This window comes from Anabrus simplex, chromosome X, assembly GCF_040414725.1.
Source record: "Anabrus simplex isolate iqAnaSimp1 chromosome X, ASM4041472v1, whole genome shotgun sequence".
Taxonomy (NCBI): domain Eukaryota; kingdom Metazoa; phylum Arthropoda; class Insecta; order Orthoptera; family Tettigoniidae; genus Anabrus; species Anabrus simplex.
This window is the reverse complement of record NC_090279.1, coordinates 186,232,172-186,257,350: the sequence shown is the minus strand read 5'-3', so window position 1 is coordinate 186,257,350 and position 25,179 is coordinate 186,232,172. Positions and strand designations below refer to the sequence as shown.

The window sequence follows — 25,179 nt, the reverse complement described above, 5'->3', positions numbered from 1 at the left end:
TGCGGGTCATCGGATTTTAGCAAACGCCCCACTCAAATGTATATTTTCACACCTCAAAATACTGGTAAAAATGAATTCTTAATAATATTTAATTCCGACCATGAATAAGTCAATCAGAACACACTCGGACATAGCAATACAAATGGCCAGAAATGTAACTGACAAGTTGACTCAAGGTCACGTCAAGTTAATGCGTCAAATGGTCAATACTGTAAATAAACAGTACCTGATAAATGAAATGGACATCGTTATAGGTTCCAGCAACACTTACGTCCAGGATCTAAATCAGCAGCACGTTGACAATTCCTCTAACTTGTCTCTACGCAGATTTACAGCATACCATACAAGTTCCAAGATCACGTGCTATCACAATGCCTTATTCCAAATCCAAAGAATTCTGAAAGCACATGCAACCTGACATGAGCAACGCGATGCGCACAGTGTCGCCAACTCCAAAAATGGTAAAGCGCTAAATTTTCGGCCAGCAATCACCAGAACTTTGAAGTCTCTACTGTATTTGATTTAATCAAATAGAGGATTTGGTTTAATCGAATAGGTACTCACTTTCACAAATAGTCTTCCATGAAGTACCATAGTCTTCGTCTGTAACAGCCACCGATTAAGGTATGTCTTTCTCCTTCGAGGTTAAAGATTCTTATGAACTGTAGCTTTGCAGATTTTTAATCTTCCCCACTACGTCCTTACGCGAATCATAATTATGACAATATTTTCCTTCATTCTTAAGACAAAACCTGATTGCCTGATGTCCAACCTGTCTTAATTTTAGGCCTATTGCATTTACTTGACCCAAGACTCTCTCCACGTCCGCATTTTAGTTTGGAAGCGTTTGTTTGTCTAAACCTTGTCCCTTTTCTCTACGGGGTAGAGTATGAGGTGAGATGAATCTGCCGTGGCGATGTTTTATAACCGGATGCCCTTCCTGGCGTCAACCTCATCAGAGGAGTTAATGATATGAAATGAATTACGTGTTATATGATAGTAGGAAGGGAGAGGGTGAAACCCTGTGCCGGCATATAGCTACTCCTAATTGCACCGAGGGTTCTGCTCAAGGCTTAACGTCTCCATCCGACGGACGAATCACCATCAACAGTATCATACGAGTGTCCATATGGGCACTGCGGAGAGGTTTGGAATTATTCCAGGCTTTTGACACGCAATCTAGTGATTAGAAATTGTGTACCACAACTTCCTCTACCCTTCCGGCCAACATTGTGATGGTGAATATTGTTTCGACCAAATGGACTCGAATCAGCTAACACCACCAGGTGACATTCGGAACACACTAGATCTAGTGCCAAAAGCATCAATTTGGCGACATTGGAAGCAAATGCACCAAATACAGTAGAGATTTGAATGCACAGAGGTACCAAACGTCTGCCAACAACGATTAAATTCAAAAGGAAAGTTCGAATACTATTCTACAATGTCAGGCTTACAAATTAAACCTCTTGAGATATATAATAGCTTTTCCATGCAACTATAAAACAGACGTTTAAGCCATACTAAAGTATATTAAACTCCAATGCTTTAAAACTCGTTTTCATTCCTTGCAGTATGAAAAAAAGATATGATACGAACTACCGGTAGGCCTATCATAATTTTCATACCTAGAAAAGGAAGTTCGGTATCAAAATATGTAAAACCTCATTGTTATTCTTACACCGCTTTTCCCACACTTGTGGGAACGCGGTGCGAACTATGTCGTACAGGTAGATTAGGCCATGGTTTACGGCCGGATGCCCTTCCTGACGCCAACCCTGTATGGAGGGATGTAATCACTGTTGTGTGTTCCTGTAGTGGTTGGTGGTGTAATGCGTTGTCTGAATTTTAAGAGGAGAGTGCTGAGACAAACACAAACATCCAGTCCCAGAGCCAGAAGAATTAATCAGATGCAATTAATATCCCCGACCCGGCCGGGAATCGAACCCAGGATCCTCTGAACCGCTGACCATTCAGCTAAGGAGTCGGACATGTAAAACCTCATTAATACCACACATTTCTGGCTAACTGATTATTATATGGTATCAAATAGGTTATTATTTATTTATCGTATGATGAAAGGAGGAATATCAGCTATATATGGTACAATATAAGTACAAAAATACACACATCTACATACACACTCTCAAGTTCATAAAAATACTCACAGTACCATGCCCAGATGATTAATCCACTCAATGGCTTCTTGTGTTAGGTTGTGGAGATCTTTCATTGAGCATCTAAATGCTCTGAGGGGACATTCGAGCACTGTATGATCCATAGCTTGCTGCTCTTCACTGCAGTTGCAATGAGAGGACTTCCATCCCCACTTGTTCAGTATTGCTCCGCATCTTCCCTGGCCAGTCCTTATCCTATTCAGTACATACCACTGTCGTCGAGGTGAATGAAAACCTGTGGGCTGCTTGGACCTCAAAGGATGACAATTCAACTCCGAAATGACTCGGTGAAGACTTTTGAGATTCTGAAGTGCCTTTCAGAAAATGGATTTGAGGACATCTTCTGCAAGTGGATGACATGATTCTAAAAGTTCATCTCACTTAATGGTGACTCTTCATCATCATCGTGATTTTTCAGCTCCAGTTTCCCAGGTGCGGTGTATCAGCACTCACCACTGTCAAAGTATAGTTTCTGTTCCTCTATGTCTTCCCACTTGGCATTCCTCTTGCTGACCTCCAATTTCACTGTGTCTTATTCATTGATTCCTTAGCCTCTCTACTGGTCTCTTCCCATTCACTTCTCTGTCAAAGTAATTCCTTGTTGTTCTTGTTATGTCCATCCTCATAACATGTCCAACCATAGTAGCCTGCATTTTCCTAAAAGCTCGGTAACAGGTGTTTTGGTGCCAGCCTCCTACCTGTTAGCTTCATTTCTAATCTTGTCTTTCCTGGACTTTTGGTTCATTGTTCTGATGAATTTCATTTCTGTTGATTTTACTATTAGCCTTGTTATGTAGGGTACAGATTTCGAGTCCACAGGTGAGAACCGGAATGAAGTAGGTATAAAACATAGTCAATTTTGCTTTTTATGGTATTTTATCATCCCATAGTAGATTTCTAACTTGAAAATAAAACTGAGAAACTTTCTGAGCACTATCAAGTATTTCATGGTTTTAATGGCAACTATATTTAAGAGAGGAAAATGTGATTTGATTGATTTTTTCGTAATAAAGTTTTCACAGCATTTGTCTCAGTCTTAACTGAACACTCCTCATATTTTATAAAAAAGTGTGATAAGACCAGTACTCGTATGTGGATCAGATGAAGGATGATGATGATGACGATGCTTGTTGTTTAAAGGGGCCTAACATCTAGGTCATCGGCCCCTAATGGTACGAAATGTTATAACAATTTAAAAATCCATAATCCTCCACTGACCAGAATTTGAAAATGTGAGGATGAAGAATGAATGTATGGATATGAAGTTAAAACAATCAGTGGATCCGACCCGCAATGCCCCACATTCCCAGAAACTAGGGTTAAACAATAGTATTACTGCCCAAGGGACTGCTTCTAAAGCACAATATTGACTCGATGATGCTTGTAGTCGAAACGGGTCCAAAATCCAGGTCATTGGCCCATCATAATGGTACTTATCGCTAGGAAAGTAGAACCATGCTATTTGTCATGTTGCGGTACTAATTAAAAGTAGCGTAGACTCGCAGTATTCCACACATTATGGTACTATTCACAGGTAATGTAATGCGCATATGTAACACAGACCTATGGTGTTTCACACATTGCGGCGCTATTTACAGGCAACGCAAACCTATGGCGTTCTTTACACAAGTGGACTAATCACAGGGACCTGCACTATCACATGGTGTTCCTCACATAGTGGGTACTAAGCATAGGCAAGGCAGAACCATGGTGTCGCTCATATGGGGGTAGGAATCACAGGTACTGTAAAATGCATCCTGAGCCACACACTGTCGCTACTGATCACAAATCTATTTTGTACCTAACATAGTGGTACTACGCCCTGCATGATGGTACTAATTACAAGTAGTCTCATGGTTCTAATTTGATCATCTCTTGGTCACCCCTTTTAGTTGCCTCTTACGATAGACAGGGGATACTGTGCTGTATTCTTCGTCTGCATCCCCCACCCACAGGGGGTACATGAAGGATGATTAGGGTGGTTGGAGTGAAAGGCCTACTGTAATTTATAAAACTGACTTGAGAAAAAAAATGATTCCGACAGAAAAGTACTGCTGACTGAGCCAGTACAATGCACAAGAAGATGACCAATACTTAGTTGCGAAGACAAAATTGAGGAGGATGTGGCAAGAGCTGGAGAGTTGTTCGTAAGGTTGATATTACATTGTTAAGTTTGATGCGATGTTATAATCAGTTACTGTATATACTACTTGATTTACATCGCACCGACACAGAGAGGTCTTTTGGCAATGATGGGACAGGAAAGGGCTAGGAATGGGAAGGAAGCAGCCATGGCCTTAATTAAGGTACAGCCCCAGCATTTGCCTGGTGTGAAAACGGGAAACCACGGAAAACCATCCTCAGGGCTGCCGACAGTGGGGTTCGAACCCACTATCTCCTGGATACAAGCTCACACCTGTGAGGCCCTAACCGCACGGCCAACTCGCCCGGTGTGTATATACTACAGCACTCCATCAAATATCTTGGACAAAATCCATGTTCTTCTTTCCAATAAGACACAGTCAACAAACATGGATTCAGAGCAGATCACCACTGTTATTGTGAGTGTAGTATAAAATAATGATAAGATTATTATTGAGAAAAGACAATTGAAGAAAATCCATAAACACTGAGTGAGAAGATGGGTTGAAAGAAGAATCTCAAAACAGAGAATTGTGATTCTAATAATGAATGAACTGAAAAGTGAGGATGCAGAATCATATCAGAGATGGCCTACTTCTGTATGGATGTGAACATATTGCAGATTTAGTTGAGAAAGTTGTTCCACTATGTATATAATCAAGAATGTGTAAATAAATTTATTTTCACATTTGTAATTATTACACTGAGATTTGGTTTGCATTCTTTTTTAATGTTACAATATCAGCAAATACCTTCACTTTTTCTACCAAAAGTTTTCTTCTTTGCTCCCTCAACTGTCCTTTAAGTTCACTTGCTATCTCACTGTATTTTCCTCAATCTCTATTCCCTGCTTTTTATAGGTGATGAATTTTGCATTCTACATGATCTTGTTCTCATACAATGGAATAAGGATTTTCATTGCGGTAATGATTCATTTTAACTCTGGAACCCTACACTGAGGCGCTGTGTACCCCACAAAATAAATGCAGTTTTTATTCATTCATTCAACTCCACTAATTGGCCAACTAGGGACCACGATAAGCCTCCACTTTACATTCTGGCATTTTTCGCTTGATCCACATCGTCTTCATTAGCTCACCGTGTTTAGCACGACCTTCTTCTGTCCATTTAGCACTAGTTGCCCGTTTTTCATCCCGGAAAGTCCAAAAAGTCTTGATGGCTGCTCTGAAAAGATTTCGGTCTCGTGCATTTTCTGCTTGTAGGCCCAGTTCTTTAAGATCTTTCTTGAAATTAACATTCCACGGCATTGCCGTTTTTGGTTTTGAGTCAAATATACTGAAGATACGTTTCCTCCATCGAGAGTCGATCATCCATCATATATGACCGTAGAAGCGAACTGTGCCTTTATGCATTGTGTCCGTGATCTTCTCTATCTTAGAGTATACTGTACTTGGATTTTCTAATGTAGATGCCGTTTTTCTAGTTTCAGCCAAGTATGGTGTGTAAGGATCTTTCTTTCTTTCCTCTCTAAATCCGCAAGCAAACATTTCTCGGACAGGATAAGGCATTCAGATGCATACAGCGACACTGATGAATCAGTGAAATGGAATGTTTTCACTGTGTGTGTACAATTTTGCAAATTAGAAAAGCTCTGTACTACTGCAAATGGAAGAAAATAAGGTCATACATTTTTCAAAGTTTTTTATAAATCTTTTGCATTTTGGCACAACTACAGGCTTCACCAGTCACAAATTGGGCTTAACACTAACACACGGTTTTTACATATGAACTTCTTAAATTCACTGCAAGCACTAATGGATTTAGTGCCTTTTGGACCTTGGACAGACTTTAAGTTTACGTCTTCCAGTCTTCTGACTGGCTGCTGTTGGTTGAGTGAGTATGTCAGCTCCCATTTGCTCTCCAATGGAAAGGCAGATTCCTCTGTGTAGTGATGAAATTTCCAGTCGTTGCGATATCATAGGTCTCAATAATTCTTCTACCAACGTAAAAAGGAATTCTACTCTTGGTGCTACTTTACCTTTTGCAAAAATAGTGTTGTCGACTTCATAGATAATACAGACAGTGTTTAGCGAATCATAAAATGTTACGTGATCACAGCCGTGTTTTTCAACTGCAGGTATAATGAATGAATATTTGATCGAAAACATTGACTCCTCTGTAACACCCTGCAGAACCTATCACTTGCAGATGCATCAGTGGAGGTAACAGCTAATGAGCGTCATAATAACTTATTCTGCCCTTCTTCTTCTGCTTCCTTCTTTTCGCTATCTAATCCCAGGATGTTCTGAAGCATCAGTGGGAATATATATCTATATGTATTTTCACAAGAACATCACAAGGATCCTGAATTTTACAAAAAAATACTAGTAGATGTAATGTTACAACTTGATGAAAAATAAATTTAAAAACTATTTGTATACACAAGTAAAAATGACTTCTTGGACTTAACGGAATGCAACATTTTCATATGCGATTATCACACAAAGTTACCTAGATTAACAATATTATGAAACATAAAGGTGGGAATGTCTAACGCGTCTTTGATAATACCTATCATGATGATGTTGAGTGCATTTCTGGGGATACCTAACCCTTTCAAGATATTCCAGGTGTATTTTGTAGTACCTCCCTTGATATCAAAAAGCAACACTTTAACTGACCAAAGCTCAAGTTGGATGTTGTAATATTTGCTTAAATATGGGAATGCTCTACCACCTCTACTGCATTGATACAACACTAGGAGTAGGAACACCAAATTAGGTTACGCTGCTGAAACATAGTATTTGGTGAATGAAACATCCACATTCTTTTTCACGGTCATCTACATCTACAAGGGGCATTACGTTTCCATGAGATTGCCATATAGGCCTATAATTCACTCTTATGAATAGTTTTAGCAGCGATTCTGACCAACACCCCAATGATAAGTTAATCTATATCATCTTCAATTTGACTACGCATTTTTAACCCTTATGTTTAAAAAAAAACAGATCTCAACATACATGTTTTATCATACTAATCCTATCCATTGATGCCTTGGGTTTGATACTCTGGTCCCCAAGTGTTGCATATTGTTCAAACTTTTTACGAAGAGGATCCATTTCAGAGTCAGACATGAATTATTTTTAAAAAATAATGTGATACTAAATTCTTTTAGATGAACATTTTCATATTTTTAAAGTGATTTTAATGTATATATATGTTTTTTCAAGTATATTTGTACTGTAAATATAATGTACCATAGTGTCAATACTATTAAGAGTTCAACAGTATAGTTTATTTATTATTAATTATTATTTACATATTTTACGCCCACATTGGAGCACTTAAATCAATACATTTGAGTTCATTTCTTCTTTTTCTTCTCCCAGAACTTTCTCATCCTCTCCGACCTGGAAGCCCTTTGTGTGTCCGATATAGTATATTGTTTCCATTCAACTGTTTTTAGTTTGAGACTTATGCTTTTGTTCTTCAAAATCCTCTTCTCTTTTCTGTCTTTAATTTGTTGCCGAGTTATACCCAATTCTTCCAAATCATCCTGAACTTCTTTGAACCAATTATTATTGGCAGGAAAACCGTAACGTTTGCGGGGTATGGAGGAAATGCCTACTCCCAGTCCTGAACAACTAGGATGAACTTGTACCGTTTCATATATCACCAATTCATACTTCATTAATCACCTTTCCAGATCACATCTGGAATTGTAGAGCCCAACCTCGGTCAGAAATGTTTCGATCGAAAGATCAGACAGTATAGTTTATATAAATTTCATAAGATCCTCAGACCAAAATTTGTTGTAGGATTGAATAAGGCTGATGACGCCCAGTAAAAGAGGGGTGAAACATGTACCTTAAAATCTGGTAGTTTCTATGTCTATTTAACCACACAACACTGGATTGTATTGAATAGGTGGTGTAATAAAAATACTCCTTGTGTAAACTTAGTGATATAGCTGTTTTCAATACGGAACAATGACAAGAGTAATGGTTTGTAATCTTCTATTCGAGCCCGTAGAAGAAACACAGTGAACTTCTTCATAAACTTGCCACTTCATTTCCCTTCGTGCTGAAGCTAGAGCTCCTATCTGACCCTGTGAGGGTTAGATCATTCCTCTGCAGTGCTCCCTTGGGACAGATACCAAGCGCATGTCCTGAAGTTTCAGTCTCTTCACCCACAGCATCGTCGTCAACAAAGTGCACTTTACCACCATCGTCTGAAGCATCTTCGAAAACAGAGATATCAATTTCAGACCTGTGTAATTCTAGTAAAATCTGATCTTCGCCTACAAGATTCAGAATTTTGATGCCCATAAACTATCTAACCTAAAGCTAACAGTAAAGAGGGAAGCAATGGCAATGGATACTTTTTGAAATAGGAAGAGTAATTAACACAATACTAGCAGTTTCCCGCTGGCTCCGCCCGCAATGTACAAAGTATGGTGTTGTTTGTTACTATCCTCACGGATGTATTTGCAAAGTTTCGAGTTAATGAAATAAAGCACATGATCTGCTGTGGTAATAGAATGTAATATTATGTCAACAAAACACTTAAAAATAAATCACACAAAGAAATTGAATTGAATGTTCCTTGGAACAACTCTATGCGCCGAATTGTTAAAAAGTCCTTCAAAGATCTTTGTCATGAAGACAAATGTACTCATAACTTTTCTCAGAATATGCCAATTTAAGTAGTTATTACTGTATCTCAAAAGAAAGTGCTTGATCCACAGAGAGTTTTTAGACCAAAACGAACTGTGTACCTTAATTAGAACCAAAGATATGATTGCTTCAATGAGAAAAAAAAAACGTTGAGAAATGAGACGTCAAATTGAATGTGCAGTCATAACTTTCCTCAGAATCAACCAGTTTGAATAGTTAAGAGCTGAAATGAAAGAGCTTGATCCAATGAGTGTTCTTAGGCCAAAACGAACTCAGTATCTCAATTACAACCAAAGATATGATTGCTTCAGAGACAAAAAATTGAAAAAATCAAATAATTTGAGGAAGGCGGAAGTTAAGTAATTTATAGTACCTGATGACAAATCTGTGACTGAATACCTTTCAGTTAAAAAAAAAATGAAGGAAATCGACCGGATAGAATGGCCAGACTGATTGACTTTAGTTTTAATAAATATTTTTAATATATAGATACACAAACGTTCAGCATCAGGGATGGAGTGTTACCAATATCAGCAACCTGGTTTTGGTTACCACAGCAATAAGCTCATGAAGTTCAAAGTTACATATTAAAAACCAAACTGGCATCAATAAAATAAGCTTGCATTAACTGTACACTGGGGAACTATATGCCCCAAACATATGTTTTGAGATATAAGCAGACGTCACTCCTTAGAATTAGCACACCAAATAAGAGGGAATGAAGGTCAAAGAAAAGCCCCAGTGGTAGAAGGCTATGTGGGTTGCAAACGCAAACACCAAATGAATGCAAATTAAAAATTCCCTGGGGAACTCAGTGCCCCAGTGTACGGTTCCAGGGTTAATGTTCTTACCATTTTCACCAGGTTTCAACTCAAAATTTTACCTATGTCATAAAGTCTTGCAGAAACCAATTCATGAATGATCCAAGATGATTTTCATTAAAGGCCCTTTTAAAGATTATAAAAATTTCTTTGTACATCTCAGTAGTGTGATGGTTAGCACCGTTAGCTGCTGTCCTCGGAGACCCAGGTTTGATTCCCAGTACTGTCAGAAATTTAAGATAGGCAGCAAGGGCTGGTATACCATTTAAAAAGGACCATACAACTCACCTCCGTTGCGAGTGTGCTCCTGAAAAGAACTGCACCACCTTGGGATGGACACAAATTTACATGGATAAGAACTTTGATCAAACAGATATGATAGAAAGTTCTTTGAGAGTGTAATACCGGCCTTAAGGGCTCCACACACTTGCAGTTAAACTGCGTGACTTTACTGTGTGATGTTATGTCTGACCGATAAATTCTGTTAACTGTGCAGTTTTTTAAACTGTATGAATGAATGGGTCCACTTTTGCACAGCTGTGCAGTTCACACAGTCAATCGCAGAGTTCCCTCAGTCTGCCTTTGGATGTGAAGATGTCAGCACCCCAGTATAACAAACGAGACGCGACCCGTGCATTCGATGAGGCTTATCGTGGTTTGCGGGGGAAAAAAAAACCAGCAACGTATGATCTGCTCATTGAAAAACTGAAACTGTTGCCACGTGTGACAGTGTGGTAAAAAAATAAAAAAATAATAACCTGCGTTTGGCATTTAGGAACAAGTTAAAGAAACTGAAGGAGTCAAGATTTCATTTCCCAGGAGTAGTTCTTTTAAAAGTGTACCGTCACACTATATATTCCGTCTAGAATACCACATTTTATTCCATACCCTATGTTTTCATCACTACTTTTCAGCTAATACCAACGCTGATGCGGCTAGTAAACAACATACTACCGCTTTTTTTCGGTTATCCATGCTTAAACACCTGACTTCACCAAAGCAGACTCAAAGTTGACAAAATAACTGAGAAAAATGAAGGGAAAACAGTGCAACAGCAGGGTTCCATTCAGTTCAGTTAAACTGCCCAGTTTAAGTGCAAGTGTATGAGTCCTTTAGAAAGATCACGAGGAGGCTTAGACCCACTGTGGGCTCTAATGCCAATAAACTATCTAATCTAAAGCTAACAGTAAAGAGGAAAGCAATGGAAATTTTTGAAGTACAATGTACATAAACGTTCATCACGAGGGATCATTCATTCATTTTCGTGTCCGGTCAGCATTTCCAAAAAACTGCAGCTGCGATGGCCTAGTTGTTTCCTCTAAAAACACCTTGTGATATGCATGGGTTGTCCAGGAGGGGACAGATAAGTAGGTGGCAAGTGTCTTGTTCAGCACCACATTCACACGAGGTGTCTGCGTTTGCTGGAAGGATCCCCATTTTTTCCAGGTTGGTCTTGCATCAAGGGACGCTCACTCTTAAGCGGTTGAGGGATGTCCATACAGGGTAAGGTAGGTCAGCGCCAGGAGCTTGTTTTTCTTTTGGTGACATGTCTGTGGGCAGTGAGCTCCTCCATCTGTTAAGAAGAGTTGTCTCTGGTGTTCCCTCCAGCAGCAGAGTCCTAGCAAGGAAGCTCTTGAGGGGTCTGAGGCGAGACCTTGCAGCTTGGTGACTATGAACCAGCCTCTATCCAAAAGGACCATGAGGGATGGAGTGTTACCAGTATCAGCAACCTGGCTTTGGTTACCGCAGCAATAAGCTTTGTGAACTCGTTGACATTCAGTTGTTCAGTTAGGTATAACAAAACACAAATAATCATAAATAAATTTTATTCGTTGTATTATGTACATAAGAGAGTCAACAATTGTCCATATAAAAAATGTGATACAGATTACAATAATTATGTCTAAATGCTTTTTGGTTCATCAATTCATAGTAGAAAACTAAGTAGTGGGTTCAAGTATATCTTGTGTATAATAGAAGAATATGGGGAGGAAAAAGGTACAGCCTGTAGGTTTCCAGTAAGAGATGTGAAGGAATGAAAATCCAGAGCCTGTTTTGCAGAGTCATTCGACTGGGTCAGGAACGGAATGAATGGAGCCCCCATCTAGCGGTGAGGTTAGGAATTTAACCTTCCAAAAAAAATTTCTAAACACCAAAAACTATTAACTAAACCGATGGACTTTCCAAGGCAAGTGACAAAAGTGATGTTTCAGGAAGTGATACCAGTAACAATGACAGTGATACACATGATAGTACAGGGGAGTAGGTATTATGTTGCCTCATCTCAGATCTAAATGGCGCGTACAACATTCCAATACCATTTAGATATTATGGACAACCAGTGATGTAAGACTTTCCAACTTCCTTTCAGGTCAGTACGTGGATTTGTGAGCATGGTAATAGATCTGTAACAATTACAGTATGGGCAACTAATTTTTTATGGCCCAGCTACTCATCGTGATTAAGAACGAGACCAATGAACATGTAAAAATAAAACTTCAACAAAGTGCGACTGAACGACAAGCTACAGATGCTTTATCCCTATCCCCGAGAAAAAACAAGCGACTAAAGGTTTACAGTAATACATAAGTTGCTGGTAGAATGTGAGAGACTGTTCAATTTTGTAAAACATGAGAGTAGCAACCAGTATTTCACCCAGGACCACCCCAGTGAAACTCTAATACGGCTTTTGGTACCAATCTGCTTCAGGTAGTACTCGTCACTCTTATTAGATCACGCTGGAGGTTTTTCACAGCGTGGAGATAGTTGTAAATAAATTCCATAGATGGCAGGCAAGTTGGCATGAAATGAAAGATTTTAACAATGAGAGGCCGCCTGACTCGAGGTTAAGTCTTTCAAAGTCGAACCTCAATCAGTGGGCTCTTTTGACAGAGAAATGTACTGTAGTCACGTCCTAGTTCGTGAACCATGGGCAACGGCTGAGTGGCCTAGTAAGTGGTCCTGAGAGTCGGGATACCAGTTGCTATGGAATGGGAGTGCGCATCTCGGACATATTCTGAGTCATGACCCCCTTTGTGCTCAGATGACTAGGACTATACAATCCACCTTCCTTGGACCTATAGGAGTAACAGAGTCCCACTCCCATTCGACAGGCAAAAGACTCCTTGGAAACAACTTGGCGAACAAAATGGAATTCAATGGGGAGCTATCTCTATTAATGGGGCCTATGGAAGAAAGAAAGTAGAACTGGCTGAGTCAGCAAAGAGGATGCATCTGGATGTGCTAGGAGTAAGTGATATTTGGGTAAGGGGAGATAACAAGGAAGAGATAGGAGATTATAAAATGTACTTAACGGGTGTTAGAAAGGGAAGGGCAGAGTATGGGGTAGGCTGTTTATCAGGAATACCATTGCACGCAACATACTTTCTGTTAGGCACATGAATGAGCAAATGATGTGGGTAGATTTGGCAGTTGGAGGAATTAAGATGAGAATTGTCTCAGTGTATTCACCATGTGAGGGTGCAGATGAGGATGAAGTAGGCAAGTTTTATGAACCATTAAGTGACATCGCAGTCAGGGTCAAATGCAAGGATAGGACAGTGCTAATGGGCGATTTCAATGCAAGAGTTGGAAACAGAACTGAAGGATACGAAAGGGTGACTGGTAAATGTGGGGAAGATATGGAAGCTAATGGGAATGGGAAGCGTTTGCTGGACTTCTGTGCTAATATGGGTTTAGTAGTTACGAATACATTCTTCAAGCATAAGGCTATTTTCACCGCTACACATCGGAGGCTAGGGGTACAAGATCCAATATAGACTATATCTTAACCGACTTTGAATTCAAGAAGTCTGTTAGGAATGTACGAGTTTTCCGGGGATTTTTCGATGATACAGACCACTATCTGATATGTAGTGAACCAAGTATCTCTAGGCCTAGGATAGAGAAACTGAAATCTGTCCGCAAACAAATAAAGGTAGAAAATCTCCAGGACGAGGAAATTAGACAGATATACATGGATATGATTAGTGAGAAGTTTCGAACAGTAGACAGTAAGCAGGTTCAGGATATAGAAAGAGAATGGGTGGCATACAGGGATGCTGTAGTAGAAACAGCAAGGGAATGCCTAGGAACAACTGTGAGTAAAGATGGGGAAAAGCGAACGTTTTGGTGGAATGATGAAGTGAGAGCAGCTTGTAAACGTAAAAAGAAGGCTTATCAGAAATGGCTCCAAAGAAAGGCAGAGGCAGACAGGGATTTGTACATAGATGAAAGAAACAGAGCAAAACAAACAGTTGTTGAATCCAAAAAGAAGTCATGGGAAGACTGGAAAGACTAGGTCAGGCAGCATGGAATCCTTTCTGGACACTAATAAAGAATCTTAGGAAGGGAGGGAAAAAGGAAATGAACAGTGTTTTGGGTAATTCAGGTGAACTCATAATACATCCCAGGGAATCACTCGACAGGTGGAGGGAATATTTTGAACATCTTCTCAACATAAAAGGAAATCTTCCTGGTGGTGTTGCCAACAGCCCAGCTCATGGGGAGGAGGAAAATGATGATGGTGAAATTACGCTTGAGGAAGTGGAAAGGATGGTAAATAAACTCCATTGTCATAAAGCAGAAGGAATAGATGATATTAGACCTGAAATGGTGAAGTATAGTGGGAAGGCAAGAATGAAATGGCTTCATAAAGTAGTAACTGCACCTATCCATAAGCAAGGGAACAGGAAGGACTGCAACAATTATCAAGGTATCTCATTGATTAGTATACCAGGCAACATATTCACTGGCATCTTGGAAGGGAGGGTGCGATCAGTGGTTGAGAAGAAGTTGGATGAAAACCAATGTGGTTTCAGACCACAGAGGGGCTGTCAGGATCAGATTTTCAGTATGCACCAGGTAATTGAAAAATGCTACGAGAGGAATAGACAGCTGTGTTTTTGTTTCGTAGATCTAGAGAAAGCATATGACAGGGTACCGAGGGAAAAGATGTTTACCATACTGGAGGACTATGGAATCAAAGGTAGATTATTAAAATCAATCAAAGGCATTTATGTTGACAATTGGGCTTTGGTGAGAATTGATGGTAGAATGAGTTCTTGGTTCAGGGTACTTACAGGGGTTAGACAAGGATGTAATCTTTCATCTTTGCTGTTCATAGTTTACATGGATCATCTGCTGAAAGGTATAAAGTGGCAGGAAGGGATTTAGTTAGGTAGAAATGTAGTAAGCAGTCTGGCCTATGCTGATGACTTGGTCCTAATGGCAGATTGTGCCAAATATCTTGGAACTTGAAAATAGGTGCAATGAGAATGGTATGAAAATTAACCTTTCGAAGACTAAACTGATGTTGGTAGGTAAGAAATTCAACAGAATTGAATATCAGATTGGTGATACAAAGCTGAAACAGGTAAATAATTTCAAGTATTTAGGTTGTGTGTTCTCCCAGTATGGTAATATAGTAAGTGAGATTGAATCAAGGTGTAGTAAAGCTAATGCAGTGAGCTTGCAGTTGCAATCAGCAGTATTCTGTAAGAAGGACGTCAGCTCCCAGACGAAACTATCTTTACATCAGTCTGTTTTCAGACCAACTTTGCTTTACAGGAGCGAAAGCTGGGTGGACTCAGGATATCCTATTCATAAGTTAGAAGTAACAGACATGAAAGTAGCAAAAAAGATTGCTGGTACAAACAGGTGGGAACAATGGTAGGAGGGTCTTCAGAATGAGGAGATAAAGACAAAGTTAGGAATGAACTTGATGGATGAAGCTGTACGCATAAACCGGCTTCGGTGGTGGGGTCATATGATGCGAATGGAGGACGATAGGTTACCTAGGAGAATAATGGACTCTGTTATGGAGGGTAAGAGAAGTAGAGGGAGACCAAGACGACGATGGTTAGACTCAGTTTCTAACGATTTAAAGATAAGAGGTATAGAACTAAATGAGGCTAGAGCACTAGTTGCAAATAGAGGATTGTGGCGACGTTTAGTAAACTCGCAGAGGCTTGCAGACTGAACGTCGAAATGGTCTATAATGATAATGTATGTATGTATGTATGTACATGCAATATTTCAGAAAATTTACTAAACTGATAAAAATATACCCACATTAACCACAAACCCAACCTTGTCTGAAGACAAAATAAATATCTCATATTTTTTTTCGCTAGTTGCTTTACGTCGCATCGACACAGATAGGTCTTAAGCCGGCTTTACATTTACGAGTAACTCGTATACGAGCGCTCGTATACGAGTAGGAAACGCGTTTACATTTATGGTGCTTACTCGTATAAGAGTACAGTTTCCAATATGGCTCCAAGCAGACGAAAATGTCTTGCTATGGCTGGTATCTTGCTGTTGTGTTTTAAAACAAGACAACAGAATGAAGCAAAAAAAGTCAGGAGCTTGAAAAAAAAAGACCCGTTTTTGGAATACAGGAACATTTACTAGTTGATTTATTAAACGAGGGAGGAGATGGTTATAGAGACTTCTTAAGGATGGATTTTAGTACATTTGAAATGTTGTACCGTTCGGTAAGTGGACGAAATGACTTTTATAATACCGGTGCCGATATGCTAAATACTGGCGTATTATTACTAATTAATTTTTTCTAGGTTGCCCCTCATATCAAGGGTTATAAATTTCATGTTGTTAGTCCGTATTGAACTGAGAATAACATATGAGTATCAACACAGTAAAGGTTTCCACCTATTGAATACAAAATATATTCACAATATTTTAAAATTACATGGAACTAGTTTAGACCCATCTAGGGGTCATCATCAGCCACATCAAAGCTTAGGAGGGGAAGAGGGCTTAAGGTGGGGTTGAAGGGTGCGGGAGAAAGGGTAAATGTCTCGGAAAAGTACCTTTGATTAAATTCAGGATTGAGTTTTGGGTGGCTGCATTATTGAAACAATAATTACAAGACAGTAACCGTTACAATCACGGGGTATCAAGTTATTCTTTTTCTTAGGATTTTCTTGGGAGCTGCTGAAAAGCCATTACCCAGTCACAACACTTACTGTCACAAATCTTCAAGAGAAACACCTTAAGCCCTCTTCCCCTCCTAAGCTTTGATGTGGCTGATGATGACCCCTAGATGGGTCGAAACTAGTTCCATGTAATTTTAAAATATTGTGAATATATTTTGTACTGAATAGGTGGAAATTTTTTTGCCCCTCATATCCCCAAAGAAAACACTCAGATGAGATGTTGTATCAATTCTCAGCTGCAACTGGCAGTGACTCAGATTTTTAGCTACTGGAGATAGCTTCAAATCATTAGAATTCTTGACGCGTATATCAGCCTCAACTATTTCCTTGTTCATTCCAAAAGTTGTTGATTTTCTTTTTTTTGTTGTTGTTTGCTTTACGTCGCACCAACACAGATAGGTCTTACGGCGACGATAGGGTAGGAAAGGCCTAGGAATTGGAAGGAAGCGGCCGTGGCCTTAATTAAGGTGCAGCCCCGGCATTTGCGTGGTGTGAAAACGGGAAAACCACGGAAAACCATCTTCAGCCGACAGTGGGGCTCAAACCCACGATCTCCCAATTACTGGATACTGACCGTACTTAAGCGACTGCAGCTACTGAGCTCGGTGATTTTATTTTTCTTTTTAACTAGATCCGTAGTTACGTTTAACTTCATAGGCCTTATTTCTCGCATTGATGTCCCGATATTGAGAACACTTAACATTCCACAGGCACTCCGCTCTGTAGTATAAATTAATGAACTCCTTCAGATTTTCGCGAGACATCCTGCAGTATTTAGTCTCCACCATTTTTAAAACAGTCTAACTCGGATGCAAGTCGGAAGCCTCTCTACTCTGATTGCTATTCGTATACGAGCTACGAGTACGTACGAGTCATCGTTTACATTTACGATTTCTTATCCGAGTCAGTCCAAGTAGCCTACTCGTATAAGAGTTACTCGTAAATGTAAAGCCGGCTTTATGGCGACGATGGGATAGGTAAGACCTAGGAGTTGGAAGAAAGAAGCCATGGCCATAATTAAGGTACAGCCCCAGCATTTGCCTGGTGTGAAAATGGGAAACCATGGAAAACCATCTTCAGGGCTGCCAACAGTGGGATTCGAACCCACTATCTCCCGGATGCAAACTCACAGCTGCGTGCCCCGTTACCGCATGGCCAACTCGCCCAGTCATCATTTTTTCACTGGAAGAATGGCACAAGGGACACTCCCTGATTCGATCTGACAATGGTTGACTTTAAGTACACATTAGTCCCCTGTATGTCTACCCGTTAATCATATTTCCTGTTACGGGGTCAGGGATGAGGTGAGATGAATTTATACGGCACAATTGTATGGCCGGATACCCTTCCCAACGTCAACCTCAGTTTGGGAGCTAATGAAGATGAAATGAATGGTGGTGAATGAAATTGGGTAAGTAGATAAAGAAAAACAGCGGTGGCCTACGAACCGGAACTGTTCCGGCATTTGCCTGGAAGTGAAAATGGAAAATCATTCTCAGGACAGCTGACGGTGGAGATCAAACTCGTGTCTCCCGAATGCAGAACTTGGCTCCATAGTCCCAGTGCAGCTACTCTGCTCGGTACACCTTAGTACACTATTATGAAATTTATGTACAAAAAGCTGATTTCAATGTTGCTTCAGTCTCATTTTGTGCCTTTGTTTGTCAAAAAGTGGAAAAATCAGTCAAAGAATAGTCACAGCAGTTGAACCCATTCTCCGCACAAATAACATAAATAATTATTCTATACGGCATGTTTCAGTGTCAAAGTTTGACGGCAACATTGGCCATTGTCTGGCCCCAAGGCTAAACGGTTAGCGTGCTGACCTTAGGTCACAGGGATCCAGGGTTCGATTCCCGGCAGGGTCAGGAATTTTAACCATCATTGGTTAATTTCTCTGGCACAGGGGCTCGGTGTATGTCGTCGTCTTTATCATCATCATCATCATGCGCAGGTCGCCTAAGGGAGTCAAATCGAAAGACCTGCACCTGGCGAGCCGAGCATATCCTCGGACACTCCCGGCACTAAAAGCCATACGCCATTTGATTTCATTTCATTGGCCATTGATCAATATTACGAAGGGGAAGAAGTCGAAGTTCTGGGACTGTTATTTCTTACGTCCCATCCACTCTGTCGCTGCAAGTGTCACTTGTGTGGTTGTTGCTCTCGGACGATCTGCAGAAAGTATTTTTGCCTTCAGAGTCACATACAGTAAAATCTGACACTTCTTCGTCTGTATCATCCAATACTGACATTATATCAGTATTACTAATCAGTTTTTGCTATGCCATTTCACCGGAAAACTGCAAAAATTCGCAAGAGTACAGGCACGAAAAAACTGTGTCACACAATGTGTGTATTATGCAACTCCCACTAACAAAGGATAAAATATTGCAAGATATTGAGGGAATTTCCCTCATCAGTAGAGCTTAAGGGACAACCTCTGCTTACCTCCTCGGCTAGCAAAGCCGCAAAATACAAATGGCCATATATATGTGTCCGCCCATGAAGAGTTATATTGTTAAGAGTTGAGTCTCTGTGGCTAAGGCAGCAGCCTCACACCGCTGGGTTCCGTGGTTCAAATTCCGGTCACTCCATGTGAGAATTGTGCTGGAAAAAGTAGAGGCGGGACAGGCTTTTTTTCCAGATACTCTGGTTTTCCCTGTCACCATTCATTCCAGCAACACTCTCTAATACCATTTCATTTGTCACTCATTAATCACTGCCCCAGAGGAGTGCGACACGCTTCAGCAGCCAGCATAGTTCCTATCCTTGCGGCTAGATGGGGGCTTCATTCATTCCATCTCTGACCCGGTCGAATGACTGGAAACAGGCTGTGGATATTCAGTGTTAAGAGTGGCTCATGTGAATGTGATTGGTGAGCTTAATATTTTTGATACATTGCTGGGCATGTTTTCTTTCTGTGTGGTTGGTAATAGTCGTAATAATAAATATTTATCTTTTTATTTCGTTCGTAAATTTCTTCACCAGTTCTCCTGAAATCCTGTATTTCTTGTTTGAGCACACCTCAGGGGCTAGAAGCTGAATGATTCCATTAATGTATTTCTATACATTTCCTGTCTCAGTGAATTTAATTCTGATTTTTTTATTTTCATGTGTTACTTGGATAATGAGTATGGAGAATAGCAAGAGGATGCAACAGGGCAATGTATTCTACCAGAGTGTAAGAAACCTTGTGTCTGGAATAAGAAAGTACCAAGGAAGTGTAAAGAGATAATTTACAAAATATATTACACACCCATATTGACCTATGCGGCTGAGACCTAATGACAAGTATGGAGAAGAATAGAATTCGAGCAGTAAAATGAAATATCTAAGAAGTATGATAGGAAAGACAGATTGAGAAATGAACATGTGAGAAAGGAAGTCAGAATAGAAAACCTAAATGAGATAATTGATGAGAATAAACTAATATGGTTTGGACATCTAAAGAGGATGGAACAGAAAAGAAAAAATAGGAAAGAATACCAAAACAGATGATGGAGATGAAGTTTCAGGGGAAGAGAGTGAGACATAGAAAAAGGTGGATCGATTCAATAAGGAGGAGAGTAAGAAGAAGAAGAAACCTGGATTGGGACAAAATGATGGACGAGGATTAATAGGAGACAGGAAGGTGGAGAATGGCCATAAATGTCCCAACCCAGCAAGAGCTTGATAAGGGAAAAGGAGATGATGATAAAATATGACATGCAAATGTGGTGTTTTCGTTATTTTGTTGCACGTAAAACGTGAATAGTAGAATTAAAATAGCAACGCAAAGTTCTGAATGTGACATTTTCACTACTTTACAATGGGCACTTCAAGAAAAATCTTATAGTCATTGAAGTGCAAGGGCTGTTGTACCCCTTTAGTAACAACTACAGACTCAACAATTTGCCATACAATCGAAACTGGTTAAGACGACCCTCTCTAGCGTGTTTCCCTGGTTATTATGCCATTATTCCAAAGTTCCAGTCCATGTCCTATTAAATACATGCTAAAAAAAAAAAACCCTGAGAGCACATTTATATCACTCTTTGGTATGTTCGTAACTCTCGCCATAAGAAATTTAAATACGCATTCCCAGCACGATGCGCCAGTGACAACTGGCCTGAGTAAGGATTTGGCAGTAGCGCGTTGGCCTGCAACTACAGGGAGCGTCAGTTCCAAACCAGTCTTTGCTGTGGTTGTTTGGATCGCGCAACAGTAGTTCATCTGACATGTTGGTGCTTAATTTTTATGTCCGCACGTCAACTGTGTAACGATGTTCATAAATTGAGCCTACTGTACTTATGTATACAGCTGACGTGTTGGTACTTAATTTTTATGTCCATAGGTAAATTGTGTGATGATGTACATAAATTAAGCCTTACGTATCCAGCTGATGTGTTGGTGCTTAATTTTTACGTTTGTAGGTGTATCGTGTAACGTACATAAATTAAGCCTACTGTACTTACGTATACAGCTGACATGTTGGTGCTTAATTTTCTGTTTGTAAGTGAATTGTGTAACAACGTACGTAAAGTAAGCCTACTGTACTTATGCACACTGGTTTGCAGGACATTCAGTTATGAAGAAGAAGAAAGCTAGACAGCACACAAATGACAAAAAATTGAAGTTTATTGAGAAGTGGACGCTAATCCACACACGAAACGTGTAAAAATCGCCCAGATGTTGGACATTTCCACGACGACTTTAAGAACACAATTGTAAGCAATGTGTATAGTTTGCATTTCTAAGATTTCCTTGATGTTTCTTTAACTGTATTATTTCTTTATCCATTTCATTAATTATAATTGTAAACTCTTGTTTCTTTGTTTTTATTGAAATAATTTTTATGTTCAAACCTATCTTCAAATTTAACAGTGTAATTATTTGTTCATTTTTAGAATACAGGCCGTCCTCAGCCCGAAGGTTGGTTGGATCCTCAACAGTCTCACCATTAGCCGTCATAGATGGCCTAGGCATCACTGAAGAGGCATACCACGGAAATGCGGAGTGAGGTAGTTTCCTGCTGCTTTCCTCACTGAGCCAGGAGTTGCTATTACATATCAGCCCATACCAGAAGGCATAGTGCACTGCAAACACTAGATCTTGCCAGAAAAGGCATCTTTCCTCTTTATGACTTTTTTTTTTTCAGCCCCCACAAAAATATAGTAACCAGTTTAGGCTGTATTAAGTTTCAAATGATTTGTTTTCCGTGATGTAGCAACAGACAAATAAATGAACTGGGTGTATTTTTGACTTTCGTATACCTAATCTGAAATATACAGTATGAGGTATAAATTATAAACTTTTTTATAAAGATGACAAGAAGGGAAGAAGAGGTCAGCTGTTGTCTAGTCTTGCAGAATAAACTCTCTACTGCAGTCGCACAACATTCTGAGTAGCAAACCGGCCAGCTCACATGGGTAAAAAGATAAGCCTTTGTCTGAAAATCTATTTGCTCAATCCAATACCTTTCCTTGCTGGATTGAGAAATGGCAGTTTACTGACCTGAGGAGGAATGAAGCCTTTTAGTAGATATACTATCAGTCTTCTTCTGCAGAATCATCAGCCAGCACAACGTCATGTCCTGGGATCTGGTCCGGATTAAACGTTGCCTCAAAGCAACGCTTGAAAAGGAAACGGGCACGTTTATTGGGAGGTGGAGGCGGCGTTCCAGGAACGGAGTCCTCCTCTTCGTCAGATTCCCGCTGTCGAAGCGAGGTGCTTCCGAACATGAAGCTGGTGCTTCCAGATGCCTCTTGAGAAGCGTGGTTTTGTTCCTTTTCTCTGCTTGAAGAAGGTGGAGTCGTAACACGCGATGCATTACGGAGTTGTTCTACAGTCCTGTTGAGGGAAGATGGACCTGGAAGTTGTGCTGGCTGAGTTGTTCTGTTGGGAGCATCAGATCTTGCTGCTTGAGGTGACACCCGACTCTGCTCAGTCGTCCTACTCAATGATGGTGGTCCAGGCATTTGAGGTGCAATAAATTCCTTCGGAATATTCTTCTTGGCAGATGATGGGGCTGAAAAAGAACAAAAAAATGGTATTTAGTGCTTGTTGTTGTTCAATTTTCAGGGCTTCAAACTTTGTGACCAACAGCCTTGAGTATTAAGTACAGCAAACTCTTGATTATCTGGGCTAATCACTGGACAAATTTGCACGGATAACTGAAAACACGGATAATTTGATTTCATTCGGAATGCATAATGAAATTTTTCATAATACAGAACATACAATACTGTTTGAAATGCAATAATGTCAAACAATTAACACATTCAAGAACCACTTCTACTAACAAAGTAGGTCGATATAAAAATTACTTACAACATCTATTGTTGGTAGAACACTTGAGGTATAAAAAGTAGATAAAATGTCAGTTTTTTTGGTTCGGCAAAAAATAATCGGTAATGTTCTTTTGCTTTTGAGATTAATTTAAGCTCTTCCGTATACAAGGACAAATGTTAAAACGCAACAAACCCTCCTGCTTCACTGCTGCAATTTCTAGTGAATTCTAATGCCCAGTTTCACCAACCTTCGTCAAAATGTCTTGATAAATATCAAATATGATGGTCGATCAAGGCTTGACGATTCATGAAAATGAAAAGCGTTGTACCAATACAGATTGGCTTTATTTGAGGTTTCGTCAAATATGACAATTCATCAGAATAATATTTAGGTGTCCGTGACAAATTTATATACTGTATGTTGGCCTGTCTGATTCGCTAGTAAAACAAAAGACGGTTAGAAAGGAACAGAATTCAGTTCCCGTGAGTTATGTAATGTTTCTCATATCTAAAAATTAGTTGATCAATCAATCAATCAATCAATACTGATCTGCATTTAGGGCAGTCGTCCAGGTGGCAGATTTCCTATCTATTGTTTTCCTAGCCTTTCCTTAAATGATTTCAAAGAAATTGGAAATTTATTGAACGTCTCCCTTGGTAAGTTATTCCAATTCCTAACTCCCCTTCCTATAAGTGAATATTTGCCCCGATTTGTCCTCTTGAATTCAAACTTTATCTTCATATTGTGATCTTTCCTACTTTTAAAGATGCCACTCAAACTTATTTGTCTACTAATATCATTCCACGCCATCTCTCCGCTGACAGCTCGGAACATACCACTTATGTCTCAAATATTATTACAATATTATAAGTCCACCTGTTCAATACAATATTATGTACTTATAATATTGTAATAATATTTGAGACATACGTCAACTTCAATACGGAACCAAAATGAGAATAGTTACTTGTAACATACCACTTAGTCGAGCAGCTCATCTTCTTTCTCCCAATTCTTCCCAGTCCAAACTTTGCAACATTTTTGTAATGCTACTCTTTTGTCGGAAAAGACCCAGAACAAATCGAGCTGCTTTTGTTTGGACTTTTTCCAGTTCTTGAATCAAGGTAATCCTACTGAGGGTCCCATACACTGGAACCATACTCTAATAGGGGACTTACCAGAGACTTATATGCCCTCTCCTTTACATCCTTACTACAACCCCTAAACATCCTCATAACCATGTGCAGAGATCTGTACCCTTTACTTACAATCCCATTTATGTGATTACCCCAATGAAGATCTTTCCTTATATTAACACCTAGATACTTACAATGATCCCCAAAAGGAACTTTCACCCCATCAATGCAGTAATTGAAACTCAAGAGGACTTTTCCTATTTGTGAAACTCACAACCTGACTTTTAACCCCGTTTATCAACATACCATTGCCTGCTGTCTATCTCACAACATTATTGAGGTCACGTTGCAGTTGCTCACAATCTTGTAACTTATTATTACTATGTACAGAATAACATCATCTGCAAAAAGCCTTATCTCTGATTCCACTTGTTTACTCATATCAATTATATATATAAGAAAACATAAAGGTCCAATAATACTGCCCTGAGGAATTCCCCTCTCAATTATTACAGGGTCAGATAAAGCATCGCCTACTCTAATTCTCTGAGATCTATTTTCTAAAAATATGGCAATATAATATAGCAATATAGAAATATTTAATATTGTTTTGATTAATTACTAAGAAGAAATGGGCAACAAAGAAACATTTTAAAAAAGGGGAGAGAATTTCTTCAAAGAAGAGAAGGCACTAATGGTAAAGTTTGTTGCTGAAAAGAAAGATACAATAGAAAATAAGAGAACTCCTTTACCACACCCCATTTTGTCTCTCCACAGTGTTTCTTGTCTCCACATGAGCTTTGTTGTAGTTTTCTTGACCTTCAGAGCTTGGGAACAATATGTTTAATGCTAGAGATTTTGTTAAAAAAAGATCTAAGAAGCAGCTGAAGTCATTTTATGACAATTTTAAGTGCAGGTCTAAAAAACAGAAGATCCAGGATAAGATCAACATGCATAAAATGAGAGGTGGAGTAGCTGAAACCTCATCATTAAATTAAACCTCTTCCCAATTATTGTCTATTATCTGTGAA

General features: G+C 39.5%; 2 protein-coding genes and 1 long non-coding RNA gene across 5 annotated transcripts in view; 1 reads left to right on the top strand and 2 right to left on the bottom strand.

The window, feature by feature from the left end:
* Nucleotides 1–403, bottom strand: part of LOC136885937 (probable E3 ubiquitin-protein ligase sinah) — a 36,388-nt gene extending 35,985 nt beyond the window's left edge. For 2 of the 3 annotated variants that reach the window (XR_011019105.1, XM_067158636.2), the window contains exon 1: nt 272–403. The gene's annotated coding sequence lies outside the window, so the exon portion shown is untranslated. Of the gene's footprint in view, nt 1–226 lie in introns of all 3 variants that reach the window. The other variant, XM_067158637.2, reaches the window with a different exon arrangement.
* A 59-nt stretch (nt 404–462) lies between these two features.
* LOC136886056 (uncharacterized) lies at nt 463–22,059 on the top strand. The gene is made up of 3 exons (XR_010861687.2): nt 463–624; nt 21,299–21,448; nt 21,629–22,059. It is a non-coding gene; the product is annotated as an uncharacterized lncRNA (long non-coding RNA).
* The window catches only part of Rad9 (cell cycle checkpoint control protein Rad9), a 30,253-nt gene continuing 27,133 nt past the window's right edge, over nt 22,060–25,179 (bottom strand). Inside the window, exon 6 of the mRNA XM_067158782.2 lies at nt 22,060–22,749. Coding sequence (XP_067014883.1) covers nt 22,271–22,749 — 479 coding nt within the window. The 3' untranslated portion in view covers nt 22,060–22,270. The remainder of the gene's footprint in view (nt 22,750–25,179) is intronic.